A 15,756-nucleotide genomic window follows, 5' to 3' on the forward strand; every position below is an offset into this window, starting at 1 on the left:
GAGACGGGAATTAGGCAGGTTGACAAGCTGCTTTGGTTTTGATGACTTTATATTCAGCTGTACAAAGATATCAGCTACTGACAATGTTAGAAGTCATATTTCTTTCATGCAACCCACGTTTCCAAAAAAAAAAAAAATCAACGTATCAAAAAAAAAGTGCTTATTTTGAATTTGATGCCAACAACACGTTTCCAAAAAAAAAAAAAAAAAAAAAATTATATTTTAATGAGACAATTTATCACAGTTACTTATTATATAAATATTGAAGTCTTCCATTTTAATTGGAATATTCTTTTCTATCTTTTTAAAAAAATTTTTTTTATCAAAAAACAGCCTGTGCAATCGTTAAGAATGTTCTTTCTATAACTGATGTCATTTTTCTGTGTGTGTGTGTGTGTGTGTGTGTGTGTGTGTGTGTGTGTGTGTGTGTGCGTGTGTGTGTGTGTGTGCGTGTGTATTTTGCGTCACACTGTACTTCTTGGCTGCGTCCCGTCCCACCGCTGTATTCGCTGAATGTTTTTCTTTCTTTAACCTCTTTATCTACTTTCCTCCATCTGCTTACCTTTCTCTGGCCTAATCGTAAATCTGTTTTTTAAATTTTTTTTTTTTTTTACTTCGATCGTCTACTCAGAAAAAAACATCCAAACACGTGTACGTGAAACATAAAAATGTTTCAAGTCCTCGTGTTTCTGAAACCGGTTCTATCGATCGGAGAAATTCTGACAACAAACCCCCGAGAAGAGAAAGATCGAGGTCCTAAAAATACAGAGTCAGCACAAAGTCATCTTTTTTGCTGCAGTGATTGAGGAGTGTGTATTTTTCTCTTTTTAAGTGGACCGCGGCCTCTTTGTGGAAATCCCCCTTCTTCACTCATAATCTCCGACTTCAGTTTATCTCGGCCTTCATTTTGTCTTTATCCTTCCTACCATTCAGTCTTTCTTTTTTTTCATCATTCTTTGTCAGCACAGTCTAAATAAATCCCCCTTTGTAGGTAATTGTAATATCAGCTGGCACCGTCTTAACACAAGCCTGAAGCAAATGTAGTACGCGGTTCATTCACACCGTGCTTATCAAATACGCCAAAAAAATGCACGTTTGTTCTCCATTGTGAGTCCTCTTATTCAATCTCTGAGTTTTTTTGGAGGGGAAATTCAGAAGAAGGCTGCTGAGGGCTTTAAAGTGTAAATAACTTGGATGTTTTGTGATGAGCTCGACCGATAGTGAAGTGACGACGTGTCTGTTAGTGGATAGTCCAACTGAAAGAAAAAGAAATGCTTTGTTGGGTGTAACCCAGCGCCTAGTCGTGCTTACTTACCTGCAAGGTTTAAGTTGTAGGGAAAAAAAAAAAAGGCATTTTATGGTATTTAACATGTATTTTTACGGTGATATATATTTTTAGCAAAACTTCAAAAATCACAACATACAAAAAAAGCCAGTACTGATCGTTGATTGGCTACGTTGCTGTTTGAGGGTGTCATAAATAATAAATATGGCATGTGTGTGTGTGTGTTGTTTTTCTAATCTTTTTTTTTTTTTTAAAACCACATTTGTTCTTTAATTTTTCCACGTTATCAGCATTTTTCTGTTTCTCTTTTGCTCTTTTTACATATTTTGTTGGTCCTCTTTCCTGGCCCTATTATTGTTTTTCTTCGTGGTCTTTTATGTAATCTTTCTTCTTTCCCCCCTCTGTGCGTCTTTTTTTTTTTTTTTTTTTCCAGTGGTTAAAGGTTAAACACTCCTTCTTTGTGGTCTTACTGAACAATGAGGCAGAGGAAGGGACGGGATGATGGCGGTTGATCAGTCATCCACCGTAGGCTAAAATAACAAATAACTTCACGAGGCCTTACTGTCGCCGCGCGTTTCGCTACGGTGAAAGAGATTAGATTAGTTGGTAAACTGTCACAAATGGCCGACACCGCCTCAGACATGTTTCTGCCCGGGCGGTAACATAATTCACCGTCGACGTGGTTCGAGTTCATCACCCCCTAGTTTTTTTGTTTTTGTTTTTGGTCATTGACTTGGTGAACCGTCGTGCCCGTTCAAAATATTGATTTGTTTGTGTTTGAGAAAGGTGTCTTAACTTTAATTCAAAGCAGTAGATGCTGAATCGATTTTTATTTCTGGCCACTAGGTGGCAGGCGAACGAGCTGTGAAAAGAAGTTTGATATAAGAATCACCGTAAAAAGTCAGCGAAGTTTGTCGAAAGAGGAAAAACAGCGAAAGGCGTGAGCAGAGAGTTGCTTATTAACGCATCCGGAGGGAAGATTTATCTGTCGTGTTTTCGAGTCGCAGGAAGAAGTACCCGTTGTTGGAAAGTGGGTGGGGCCAAACACCAAAACAAGTAGCTGAAAAACACTAAAAACCCTCCACAGAGCTGAATTAAAACCACGTTTAATAATTTATCGGTACTACTGTACAAAGGTGTTAATTAGAGCAACTTAAAGAGTGTATTGTCTGTCTACAATTTATGCAAACATTTAGTAGAGAAATAGAGCTAAGAATCGTGAAACAAAAAATTTGCATATTTTACTGTGTGCCAAATAAAACGATTTTTGTCATGTCAGATTTTATTTTTGATACTGATTTAGCTGCTGTGACCTTTCGCTTGGCGCGGCTTCTTAACTTAGACGTGTGGTTAGCTGGCAGAGTGTACGAGTCCTACAACACACCGATAAGCAAGCCGCAGTAAATGTAGCATGTCCAGCCGTGACATTTATGTTTTGTTTGGTTTTTTTTTTCTTTAATAAAACAGATGTCAGAAAGTCATATGGAGGTTTGTTGACCCAACGTCTAATTTCACCTTTCTATGGCAGCACAGTACTCACTCAGACTCCGATAATTGGCGACCCGTTTGGCCTTTTTTTTTTTTTTTTTCCCTCCATAAGTGTTCTTTTTTTTGTTTGTTTTGTTTTTTGAGCTCCTACTGGTTGCGAAACAAATCTGATTCCAATCTTTGTAACCTGAGCTCGGCGGGACGGAGCCTCTATAATGTTTATTACTCTGACAAACGCTGGAAAATGTTAGCGCTTGCTGTCATTTGGCCCTTGTGGTCATTTGTTTTGTTTTTTTTCTAATCTTTGAGAACTGCCGGCTAACATTGTTTTATTTTCTCCCCGTGAAACCTCTTGTTTTTCCAGCTTGTCTCTTGCTGAAATTGAACCCATTTCCATGTAACGTACAGTAAACTGTCAACCCATCGGCGTGTGGGCGAGCGGAGAGTGTCTCGTTTTACACACATCTGCGAATGCAACCCATGTCCCATTTGCTCTTTTTGTTTTTCACAGTTGCCCGGTTGTTTGAGGTAAAGTGTGAGTGGAAATCTTTTCAGTTTGTCTTCCTGCGTTTTCTTCCCCTCAAGACGTTTTCCGTGTCCATTACTTTACCCCCTCCTCCTGCTCCTTCGTAAATGATCGGCACTTCAAAAAGCTGCCGTCGAGCGTTGTCGGGATCTGCTGACCCCGGGGTTTTTTTTTTTAAGATAAGCGCTTATTCAACTCGAGCTTACAAGTGTTTGCTGCCCCCGCCGCCTCCCAGGAGGGGGCGAAACGCTTCAACCGCACCAAAAAAACACAACCTTCAAAAGGTTTGCGTGTCATCAGCATTAATTCCTGGACAGTGAGGAATCAGCAGAGTACTCTGACATCTGAAACTGACTTTGAGAGTGCGAGGCAGAGAGAGAGAGAGAGAGAGAGTGAGCGGTAAAAAAAAAAGCACACCGTCATTCATACCTTCTCATTATAACCCTGAGTCATTGAGGAAGCCTGGAGCTGATCTCAGCGACGTTTCCAACTGGTTTTCTTTCTTTTTTTTTTCTTGCGTGCGAGATGCGATTCTCAGCGCAACGTTTTCAATAGAAACGGCTCCCGGTTTGACCTCGTTGCTCTGTTTGTGTTGTGAAATCTGCCTTTGCATATATTCGCTGTTCAAATTACAGGTCAGGCTGTCGAACAAAAGCTGGACCCCCCCGAACCCTCTTCAAACGTGAACCGTGCCGTATGCGAGCGGCGTGTCGACGTACTGTGTGAGCGGATGTCTTCTGACACGTTGGAACGGGTGTTTTTTGCGGGGGGGGTATCTTGAAGTCGATCACGTGGGACGTCGGTCGTCTTATTTTGAGTTCAGATATGATTTTAAATATGAAGGTAGTTCGAAAGGGGAATTTGGAGTTTTACATTGATTGGAAATACAGCACAGGTTGTTTTTTTTTTTTGTTTTTTTTGGGCTTTCAGTTAATGAGAGTCCTTGTATTATATTCAATGAGTCAACTATTTTATTGATTGATTGATTATCTAAGTCCTTTTTTTGTACAAAAATTTCACAAATCTGATGTTTTTGAGCTTTTCAAATGACAGATTTATTAGCTTTTTAATCAATAACTAAAAACAAACAAAATCATTCATTGCAGCCCTAGATTAGATCATACCTATATATATATTTTCTTTAATAAACGAAGCTAAGAGTAGAGTGAGGTACTGCACTTTTTACCTGTAACACAGCCTGGTCGTGACTAAACAGACATGTTAATACCACGTATGAAAAGGGCCACTTTTCTAATCATTTGTATCATCGAGTAGTTTGGAGTTTTTAAACAAACGTGGAGCCGTTAGCAGAAAGTGATGGTGGATTGCCGCCTGTCGCCACTTTTTCCGTTCCATTTAAAAACTATTTTTGGAGCTAATTTACAGCGTATGAATCTCCTGACCACTACTACGTGGTGTATTGTTCAAGGCTCTGCCACCGTGTCTTCAGCCCTGTCATTACCATATTAGATTAGTGTGTGTGTGTGTGTGTGTGTGTGTGTGTGTGTGTGTGTTTTGTCGTCTGTCATTATAGCATTAGTCTAAACCTTTATTTTGGCATCCATTTGGGTATAGTGTGGCTGAGTTCTCTTCGTTGGTACACTTATTTGATTGTCGGACAGATGTCGGAGGTAAGCCTGTGATATGTTGCTCTGTTAATGATTCCAAGGACGGCATTAGGACTAAGCTCTCACTCTGGTTAGTTTTTTGTCTATTTGGCTCATAGTATAAAATTTTTTTAAAAAATACATCAAAATTGTGTTGTTTTTAAATAAAAAAATAAAAACAAGATACGTGTTTTGCCCTTCTACTTCACTGAGCAGTGCTACTCAGACAAGTGCTTACACTTGAGGCAGAACAACTTGTACTACAAGAACCTGTTTCTTTTTAATGGTCGGTTAAAGGTCCTGGTAGTTATGTGACGGTGCTAATAATTAAGGCAGAACAGGATCCAAGTACTAAATCATTTGAGGCATTTTGATGATCTGTCAATTTCCATTAAATCATAATGAGGTTAATTCACTTGTGTTTCTTAACCCATGACATTTTGCCACGTCAAAATATCTCTGTAATCGACCTGTCAGCCTCCCAGTAAGCCATATTATTTAATTGCGAGTTAACGTGCGAGTGTTTGGCTGAGCTCAGCTTGTGAATTTTAAAACGATGTCAGATTTTGAAATGTGCTTGTATCACACGTTTTTTTTTTTTTTTTTAGCTCTCAAATTATGACCACACTCAAATCACAAAATAGGTTGAAAAAAAAATAGATAAATCTTTTATGTCCTGCACCGAGGACTGCGAGAGTAGAAAGATTACCTTTCAAGTGGAAGCTGTTGGCATCACTCATAACTGTCACAGTAAATTTAAGATGTCATAAACCGGTTTTAGACTCGACGTACAAGAGCGAATTTTTATGTGAAGGGTTTATGCGAGTTCATCGGGAAAAATGAACAGTAGCACATAATCCTACAATACAGCCAACAAGAAAGTTAAACACTCAGGTTAAGAAGTTTAGCTTTTTTTCAAAATGCATACATTTTTTTATTTTTATTAAAGTCCTCGTCGAGTGTAGTGATGCGTTCAAGAGCAACTGGGACGTGGGAAAGTTATGACCTCCAAGTGGGAGAATATGCCTGAATACCTGAAAAACTAACATTTTTGCTAATGCTCTCAACTAGGAAGTGGGGGGACCTTCACCAAATGGGAATTTTCCCAATTTCCGAGGTGCCCTTAAACGCAGCATAAAGTGCAGCTACCTCTGCCGTTCTCTCTGTTGGAAACGTGGCGTCTGCACTCTTTTTGTTTTTCTTACTCATTATTGATTTATTATCTCCTCTTTGTGGGTCTACTTAACACGACTCCTTCACGTTGCCAGAGCTTTATTTGATTGATACAGGCAAGGGGTCACAAACTTTCCCTCGAACTCTCTGGAGAGGTCAAATATCTTGTTATCTGAGCCCGTGTTACCTTTCCAGACTGTAACTCACCCTTTTACCCAAATACGTGCCAAGATAAGATATTTACACGTGTATTTATACATAAAAGCATGTTGGTTTTGTTGTAATGAAACTCCAGAGAGGTTGGAAATACACACACAAGGCTGAGTTCCTGCAATGAATCACTCACTCATACACACAAACAGCCATTCGGGTTTTCTTATTACAACCCTGAGTCATTACAACTGAGCTCACAGATGTCAACGCATCCGTACTAGACTCTTTGTGTGTGCACGTTCGACTATTTTTGGCTCTATGAAAACATACATACAAAAAAACCCTGTTTGTTTAAGTGACATTTGCTTGGTTTTTTTGTGTTTTTATATATATATATATAAAATTTACCTAAAACATGTATTGTATTGTGTAAAAAAAAGAAAGAAATTTATGTGCTAATTTTTCTTTATCCCTAACATAATCAGTTTAAGCAAAACACGGGAACAACCACAAAGCACTAATAAAACAACAGAGCTAACAACACCAATAATTTCCTCCCTAAACAAAGTACGTTGTCAAAGTTATGCGGTGATTGTCTGATTTAAAAAAAAAAAAAAAAAAGATATATATATGTTTATTTTTAGCCAATCATCTTCGAAAAAGTCCCGTAAAGAAGCTTTCTATTTGGTCAGAGTCAACCGTGGTGATGTATTGTCGGACCAAAGAAATACTTGACTCGTTTCCCATCAAAGAGCGGATGAGCTAATGCCACATGTTCTCTTCCAGGCCGGCTCTCTGGGGTGGCGAACAGGAGGCAACGTGCCGCGACACGCCGGTGTTTTGAAGCTGGCATTCGGCTGTGGAAGGGAACCTCTCCTTAGCTGATGTCTAACAGTGATTGATATAGATCGGAGGGAAGGAGAGGGAGAGAGAGAGAGAGAGGGAGAGAGTGCCATGGGCTATAGGAGGAGGAGGAGGGTGTGTCTGGGAAATGGACTTGTTTTAACATCAAAGATAACCCCACCCGGGACTGAGCGAAGACCTCGCATTAGCCTTTGGAGACGCTCCACCTAATCATCGGCTCTTCCTGTTCGGCGGAAGCCTTGAAGCTCGTGTTAAAGTCACTGATACGCACTCTTTACAAATTAGGAGTTTGCGTCACCTCTGCCCTCCCGCCATGGCGCGAACACCCACAACCTGCGTCTCGGCCTCCCGTCGTGGGCCCGAGCGGCAACCGGCAGCGACGTCGTCACCCGTCGGTTTGTCGAACGGCCGTAACGAAGACCCGGCTTGGGAATTTTGGCCGGGGCCATCTTTGCTAGTTCGGAGCGGTTCGGAGCAGGAAGTGACCATATTTGGCCGAGCTGGGGGCGGGGGGGAGGGAGGGAGGGAGGGAGGGATCTGACTCGATCTGATTGAAACCACACATAGCTGTAACTAACTGCACCAAAGGCCTGTCAATCAAACACACGACCCCCAAAAACACGTCTTTTTTTTTGACGGGATTATTTAATTATTTAACCTAAATAACTCGTGGAGACATTTTATTGACTAGTTGAATGGGAGTCTATGGAGCCGGATGTCTTTCTTTTTGGAGCCGACCTCTAGTGGCACCCGGTGGTATTGCAGTTTAAGGCACTTCCTTATCGGGTAATTGGGATTGGGCCTTAAAAAAATGGACCACCGCCTTATCCAACGCATGCAGGTCACCGGTTAAATTCGACTGGGCAGTCACACACGTCAAAGAAAATCTTAACTGTGACAGGAGGAAAAGCTATATTTCGAGAAAAAAAAACACCCGGTTGTCGGTTGTCCCGTATTTGTCCCGTGACCGGTGGAGTTAACAAATAAACATCAAAGATAAATTTTGTCTTTCAGAACAGCGTGAAAAGCAGAAGTCGCCACCGTCCAACCGAGCCAGCGCAGGAAAAGAGAAGCAGAATGCGTCGGCACCATCCGAAGGAGGAAACGCCGCTGGGAAGGGTGAGTGTGCTTTTTATACAACATGTCTGCTTATACATTTGTAACATCTATTATTGTTTTTTTTTTTTTAATGCAGCTTCGTACATTAGTCTGCGCTACGAGGTTTTCGACCACTGTCTTGGCCTGACCGGTGAATGGTCTGAAGGGGGGAAAAAGCAGTCGGTGATACTAAATCAGTGCTGCTGGTTCAACAAAGGGCAGAGTCCTGTCTAAAATGTATGAGAAAAAAAAAACTGCCATTAAATCCTTACAAGACAATCCTCGGTAACATCTGAGCTTAACTGGATGTCGTCAGATAACTTAAAAAAAAAAATCGTCACATTAAACAAACGTCGGCTCGCTTGACCGGTTTGGTTGTAACGCATTACACGCTGAAAAAAAATCTCCAAAACACGAGTCCATCGATATCTTTTTTTTTTTTTTTTTCCAGCGGATATCTTGCGTACAACTAGACTGAGCTAGCTAAGCTTTTTTGTTGTTTGTTGTTATTGTTGTTTCTATCTGCTGTGTTTTACTCAGTTTGAGAAACGACCTCTAGAAAGCAATAAAACGGACGAGATCTCCCCTCTGTTGCTAGGGGTCGTTGCCGAGGGGCCGGCCTACTTCCTGGAGTGGTAAACATCGCGTGCGTTACTTAAGACTCTACCGACTGCGACTTGATCGTTTTCCGGTTCGTAGTCGTAACCCCCCCCCGTGCGTTGCCGCGGAAACGGAGACCGCGCTTGACAAAAGGTGGTGTATTTTGAGAGCGAATGGGGCCCCAAAATACTTTTAGAGTACATGTTTTACTTGGTCGGCGACTTGGTTGCATAAATAGATAACTCCGAGTTAATTGTTTGGATCAACTCGGTGGTCAAACTTCACAAAGTCTCGTGCCCGCGGTTAGACGGAATCGATTTCTCTCGTTCCATTGAGACGGTAGAGCGTATCGGGTTGTTGTTTTTTTTTCCTCTTCACGCACAATGCATTGTAAAAAAAAAAAAAAAACCTTCTCGCTCTCCACAAACATGAGCTTCAGGGTCCGTGACTGCGTGAGCTCGCACACAACCGCGGGACCGTACGTTGTATAAGTGAGTCTTTGTGTTCACAGCTTGCCTAAGCAGGCGGATTCTGGCCCCCCTGAGCAAATATGGTGAGCCGCTGATAACATTCATTTGTCTATAACAAGGACAAGTTCGCATACCGAAACACGCACACACACACACACACACACACACACACACACACACACACACACACACACACACACACACACACACACAGGCGTTTAGAGGCGGGGTAGGTCTGTCGTGGAATGATAACTTATTTTGAAGCTCCAAAACATGGACTGCTTACAGTATCATCACCGGGATGTCCCTGGGATTTTTGTAGCTGAGTGGTGCCCCCCCCTCCCTCCACCCACCCACACCCACACACCCTCACCCTCCCCTCCCACCAATGTCTCCCACATTTAAGCATTTTCATTTGATTTTAAATCACCTTTTCTGCTTGTATTTTCTATTTAAAAAAAAAAAAAAAAGATTTTATTCAGCTCTTTTTGGTGGAAAATCGAAAGAGAATTCGTTACAAAGCGAATTTGAGATATTGACGTACTGTGTTTTTTTTTTTTTTTTTTGCTTGCATACTCAGTCCCAGGGGCTAAAAGTGTACTGACACGGGTACTGCGCCTGGCACAGCGCTACCTTTCGGACCCGATGGGCCGACAGCGGGATCAGGAGAAAGCTCCGCAGACGCAGCCGAGGCCCAGACAGCAGAGTCCCGCCGCCGGACGCCTGCTCAGGAGTCGGACCCCGGCTTCATTAACACGAGCTCAGGTGAGACTTCACACGCAGACTTTTTGCAATATAAATAAATGAATGTAATTCTAAGCTTCAAATAGCGTAATTTCCGCGTTCAAAAATCCTTTTGGCCGCAGACTTGTTCTGTCATCTGTCTGAGGAATTATATTGAAAAACAGTTGATACTACTATGATACTGTCATATCGGCATGTTCAGTTTAAGGAGGGTTTGCGTGGCTCCTTTGTTGGTCAGGTGATTTTTTTTTTTTTCCTGGGGTCTTGCCATCAACGGGGTTGGCAGGCGACAAGCGAAACCTAAAAAATATTGTCCGGCAAATAGCCCCATTAAAAAAATGCAACTCGGCACTTTTACACTTCGGCTTTTGTGCGGACTAAAGAGATATTTTGTACGACCATTTTAATGAGTGAGATTTAAAAAGTAGGCATGTTTTTATTACTTCAGACACAGCCAAAGGTTCGCTGTTCCCTTATGTTCAGCATTTGCGCTAAGCTAATAGGCTTCTAGCCCGAGCTGCAGTTTTACTTTAGATATCAGAAGGGTATTAAAATCTTCTCATCTCATTATATGTGCACATCGATACCTCTCTGTATACAAATATGGAAGGTGGCGCTGTTGTGCACAAGATCCATCCCTTTTGTTCCGGGTTGCTGTTGATTGCTCCATAAAATTAAAGCCCTTAATGTTCATTCAGTTGAACAATATACCGTGTGTGCTTGCAGCGAGCTATTCTTTCAAATCTGCTTCTGTGCGCGTGCTGTCTTTCACATCAACTGCCCATTTTCGGAGAAGATTGCTCTCTTTAAGTGCCCCCCCCCCCCAAAAAAAACAACAAAACAACAACAACAACAACAAAAAAAGGTACAGTGTTTTCTTTTTTGCCATTTAACGTGATCGGGATCCACTTAAGAGCCAAACGGCCTGAAAGCCTGGAACAAAGAGCCGAGTGTCTGACAACCAGACTTTCAACGGCTCCATTTAAGACTCCCAACTCCTGCTGCTAAAACCAGACTGGGCAGGAAAAAAAAAAAAAAAAGGGCTCAGTGAGTTGGCATCTGATGTTAATCACTTTTGACACAACAGGGCTTATCTCTATTCTCCCTGTGTTGAGTTTTTTTTATTTATTTTTTTATATAATATTTTGGTAATAAGGTTTTTTTTTCTGAATGCTTTACCTCAAGTGGTGAACAGTAGCAGCTGCAGCACTTCAGAAAGTCAGTAATCCGGATCACTTATGCTATTTTTCTCGAGGTGATTATATGAGGGAATATTTTGGTTATTAAAATTCAGCTGTATTTGGTTTGGCGATATCATTTTTTTTTTTTTTTTTTTTTTTAACCCACATCATCGTGCCCAGCAGCTCGGATCAATTTAAAAAAAAAAAAAGAGAAAAGGCTACAGACTGGATGTAACCTTTCCCAGCTTAGGTTATGAAACTCATCACCAGCAACTAAATAGACTTCTGGAGGTAGCTGCTTTCATAAAGTCCAGCTCAGTTCAGTCCTTTGAAAATCGCCACCGCAGCTCAGTACACTGAGGATTTACAGTGTAACATTTCATGCGACCTTCGTGTCTCTCGCACACACACACACACACACACACACACACACACACACACACACACACACACACACACACACAAACAAACACAAACACAAACTGCATCTCTGATTGCCCAGGACTCACCGACATGACAGCGCTTTAGAAATGAATGTTGAAAGTTGTTGGCGATTTGGGGTGGTTTGCTCGATTGGAACATAAACAAGAAAAAGAAAAAAGAGAAGAGAGCTCAGGAAATACAAACAAGGAAGAGATAAGTAAGAAAGGGGTGTAGAATAAAAAACAAAAGAAGTACTAAGTAGATTAAATGTAAAAAAAAAAAAAAAAAAAAAAAATTTGAAAGAGTGAAAAAGCATGAAAAATGATTTCTTTTTTTCCTCTTGGTGTGATTGGCCACCCAGAATTGCAATTTCAAAGCTCTGATTTTTCCCAATTTTCTTCTACAGTTGACTCAAAATCAGTTTTGACACCATCGTCAGTGCATTCGTAGAAAATATGAGAATTGGCTCGATCTGTATTGGTAATTTGAGGAACGATGTCGAGTCTGTTGCAACACACTGAAGCGGCGACTGTCAGTCAGAAACGATTGGAGTATGTTATTGGATCGTCGCCCAGGGATTTTCTTTTTTTTTTTCTTTCTTGGGACATATCGTTACGTCAGAGCGACTGGAGTAAACATGGTGTGACAGCCCTTCGGTGTTCGGTTTTGGGTAAAGATATATTACCCCCCTCTTTCGTCTCCACGGTTAACTCGGCATGGCGTGTTCTGTCTTTCACCTGTCACCTAATGTGGCACTGTAATCAATCAATCAAGCTTTATTTGTATTGCACTTTTCATACATTTTGGAGCAGTTGAAAAGTGCCACACAGATGATTGACGGGCCAATAATAAAACGGACAGTTGTAGACAAAAAAATAAATAAATAAGATGAATTACCAACATTAAAACCAAATAAAAGGATAAAAAGACAATTTAAAAGACACTTTGAGACCAAAGCACGCAAGACGATAGCGATAATAAAAAAATTTATAGGATAGATTAAAAGCTAAAATGACAATAAGAGCGGTGAAATAGAGTGAGATTGGGACTAGAAACAAAAAAACGAGTGAAAATGAGGACAATGAAATGCATTAAATAGATAATAAATAGAGTTAAACAGAAGCGAGGATGAAACGATAAGTAAGAGCAATAAAAAGTGTGGAAACGTAACGAAAGGGGACATGAAAAGCATGAAGGAAAGAATAATATAGGAAAAATAAATAAATAAAAGAGAAACTTTCAAAGTTTTTTGTTTCTTCTTCTTTCAGATGAGATCGAGGAGGCGGAGCCAGCAGCAGAGAGGCGGAGCCCGGCAGCCGGCGGCGCAGGGCGACGTCACGAGTCCCCCCGTCGCGCCGAGAGACGCGACCGGTTGCGGGAAAACTGAAAGGTGAGGAGAAAGTTTAAACATTGAAAAAACATGACACACAGGCACTTTCCTGAATAAGTATTTTTGTTTTTATTGTTATTTACATTTGACTGAATAAGGACAAATACACCCGTGGACGACCCTCTGTGGGACTCTCAATGCAAATTCTAGCACATTCCTGTTTGTATTTTACCTGCCTGTGGCGGGACAGCATGAACGCTTGTCAATTCTCTATATAATATTGAACATGGTAATTAACTTAATTTTATTGCATCATCATCAGTCTTTTCCTCTCTTTTATACTCCCTTTCTTTTCTATAGTTTGCCCGAATTCACATGATAGTCTCTCACTCAAGTAGTACAGATCTTTTAATTTCCCCTTAATATTTCCCTTGCAGCAAATTTGAGATGTAAATTAGTCTTTGGATTTGCACGATTAAGTAACAAATTTGGATCTGAGATTATTGTTTTGTCCTGAAGGTTTTTCTGTCCCTGTGTTTGAGACATTTTTATAGCCAGATGTGGACAAACCTTCGTTTTATTGGGCTTATTTAAATAAACCTTTCTGTCAACTTTGGGGGAATGTTGCTGCGAGCGAATGTAAGAGATTTAAGAGGACAAATTTAACTTGCACATACATGAAAGAAAAAAAAAAAAACAACAGAAAGTACGGTCTGACAAATGAGGCCGACGCGGAAGTGCCTTAAGCTGCAATACCGCCGAGTGCCACTAGAGGTCGGCTCCAAAAAGTCTTCGGCTCCATAGACTCCCATTCAACTTCTATAAAATTGTAAGTCCATAAAATTTCTCCAAGAGTTATCTCGGTGTTGTAAGCTTAATTTTGCTCCTTTTTACAAATGTTCTGGCCGTCCATCTGAAAATAATCCCGTCATTAATTAGAAAATACGCTTCAAAAGCTGTGTTTTTGTCTGTTTGATTGACAGGCCCGTGGGTGCAGTCAGGCTGCGGCTCTTTTGGGGAAACCCAGTCCGCGTATTTACCGACGGAAACGTCTTCTATCCCGCGACGTCTTCGTGTATTCTCCCTCGCGTAAGAAAACCAGCTGGTTTTCCGGCGGCGTTTAGAATTTCACAAGAGTCTCTTAATCCTCTCAATGTAATGTTGTTTCTTTTCCCCTCTGACAGGCTCACTGCTCCTAACAAACAGGCTGTCACTCGTGCTGTGTGTGTGTGTGTGTGTGTGTGTGTGTGTGTGTGTGTGTGTGTGTGTGTGTGTGTGTGTGTGTGTGTGTGTGTGTGTGTGTGTGTGCGTGTGTGTGCGTGTGCACATGTTTCAAGCACACTTGTCATTCCTGGCAGCGTTTTGGTCTTTGTGTCAAGTGCTTTCGGTTGTTTTAGCCAGACTGCGGGTCGCCGGAGGTCGTCAGGGGTCACCCGAGGGATTATTGTAATCGGGTGGTAAATTAGCGGGAGAAGGTGGAAATGGACGGTCCTCTCTGCCAGGTGTTGGAAAACTGATTTTGTCTTCACTAGAGTTAAAAAAAAAAAAAAAAACACCAAAAAAACAGATTAGCCATCAAGACAAAAATTAGTTAGAGAGCCAGAATTGGGAGAAATATGCTAGAATTTAAAAAGCAACCAGAAAGTGTAACGTGATTTTTATTTTATTTTTATTTTTTTTAGGAGAGAAATGCTACTACACGTTTCAGATACGACCCTTTTTAAATACTTAACAACTTTCAGGCGTCGAATGTCTCAGAAAGAAGGATCCTGTTTAAAAAGGTTTTGATCTCACTGAAAGTTCATGGAGGGAAAAAAAAAAGACAAATCCAGTGTTTAATATATGTATATATATTTTTTTTTTGTCTCGGGGGTCACCGGTGCTGATGTGGCCGCTGTATTTGTATGGCAGGGTGAGGAGGAGGAGGAGGAGGAGGAGGAGGAGAAGAAGTGTGTGTCCATGTTGTTATCTTCTCCTCTCTGGTTCTGGTTCCCGATAAACTAGAAACTGCCCTTTTCAGGTGGGCGTGGCTATAACAGCGTGACATCACGAAGGGGTCCCGCCGCTCGAATACCACGGCGACGTGTCGTCTCAGGCTGTCTTTTATCTCCTCGTCCTGCCGAGGAGGTCTCGTCGCAAATTGTAGTCGGACGTGTTGAATTTGTGAAGAAACTGGTAAACATTGAGTGAAAGTTAAAAAAAAAAAAAAAAAAAAAAAAAAAAGGGGGGGGGTAGAACATTTGAACAATAAGAGGAATTCTCGGCGTTCCTTTGTGGCGTTATTTTGTTTTTGGTCTCCCTCGAATTCCCCCCTTCGCTCCTCTACCTGCCTCAGCAGGTTCACTCAGTACACGCTCCATTCAATAACTGTGCCGGTGATACTTTTTCTCTGCAGGTCACGACCCTAAAATCTGTCGGATGTTTTTTCTTTTTTTTTTTTTTTCATGGCGTTTGAAGTACCGGGAGCATCATTTCGTGTGTTAAGACGCCCGCGGATTAGGTTTCAAACTGTACATACACTGTTTTGGCAGGTGAAACCATTTACGTCTCCGTGCGTCTGTGAATTCTCCGACCCTCTTATACATCTTTTGATCCCAGGCCCAACAAATTCTTATTATCACCGCATGATAACTAAACTAACGGGCGGGTAGTTCTGTCCCCGTGAATAGAGGCAAAAAAAACAAAATCTAGATTATATGGTGTTTATTTTGAGTGCCTGTATTGAAATGGATATCTTAATTTAAACCCGCTAGCTCAGTCTGGTTGGAAGTAAGATACCCGCTGGGAAAAAAAAAAAAGATGTCGATGGACTCG

The 15,756-nt window shown here is 41.2% G+C and overlaps 1 protein-coding gene across 2 annotated transcripts in view; it reads left to right on the top strand.

Moving 5' to 3' along the window:
• Positions 1–15,756, top strand: part of LOC138630703 (serine/arginine repetitive matrix protein 2-like) — a 43,783-nt gene that overhangs the window by 14,986 nt on the left and 13,041 nt on the right. For both annotated transcript variants that reach the window (XR_011311660.1, XM_069715198.1), the window contains exons 3-5: positions 8,111–8,215; positions 9,845–10,029; positions 12,881–13,002. Coding sequence is in view for 1 of the 2 variants with exons in the window: in XM_069715198.1 (XP_069571299.1) it covers positions 8,111–8,215; positions 9,845–10,029; positions 12,881–13,002 (412 nt within the window). In the remaining variant the exon portion in view is untranslated. The remainder of the gene's footprint in view (positions 1–8,110; positions 8,216–9,844; positions 10,030–12,880; positions 13,003–15,756) is intronic.

Source organism: Brachyistius frenatus, unplaced genomic scaffold (assembly GCF_029030835.1).
Source record: "Brachyistius frenatus isolate BFR_SWC_R1_liver_20210118 unplaced genomic scaffold, ASM2903083v1 Contig_139, whole genome shotgun sequence".
NCBI lineage: Eukaryota > Metazoa > Chordata > Actinopteri > Embiotocidae > Brachyistius > Brachyistius frenatus.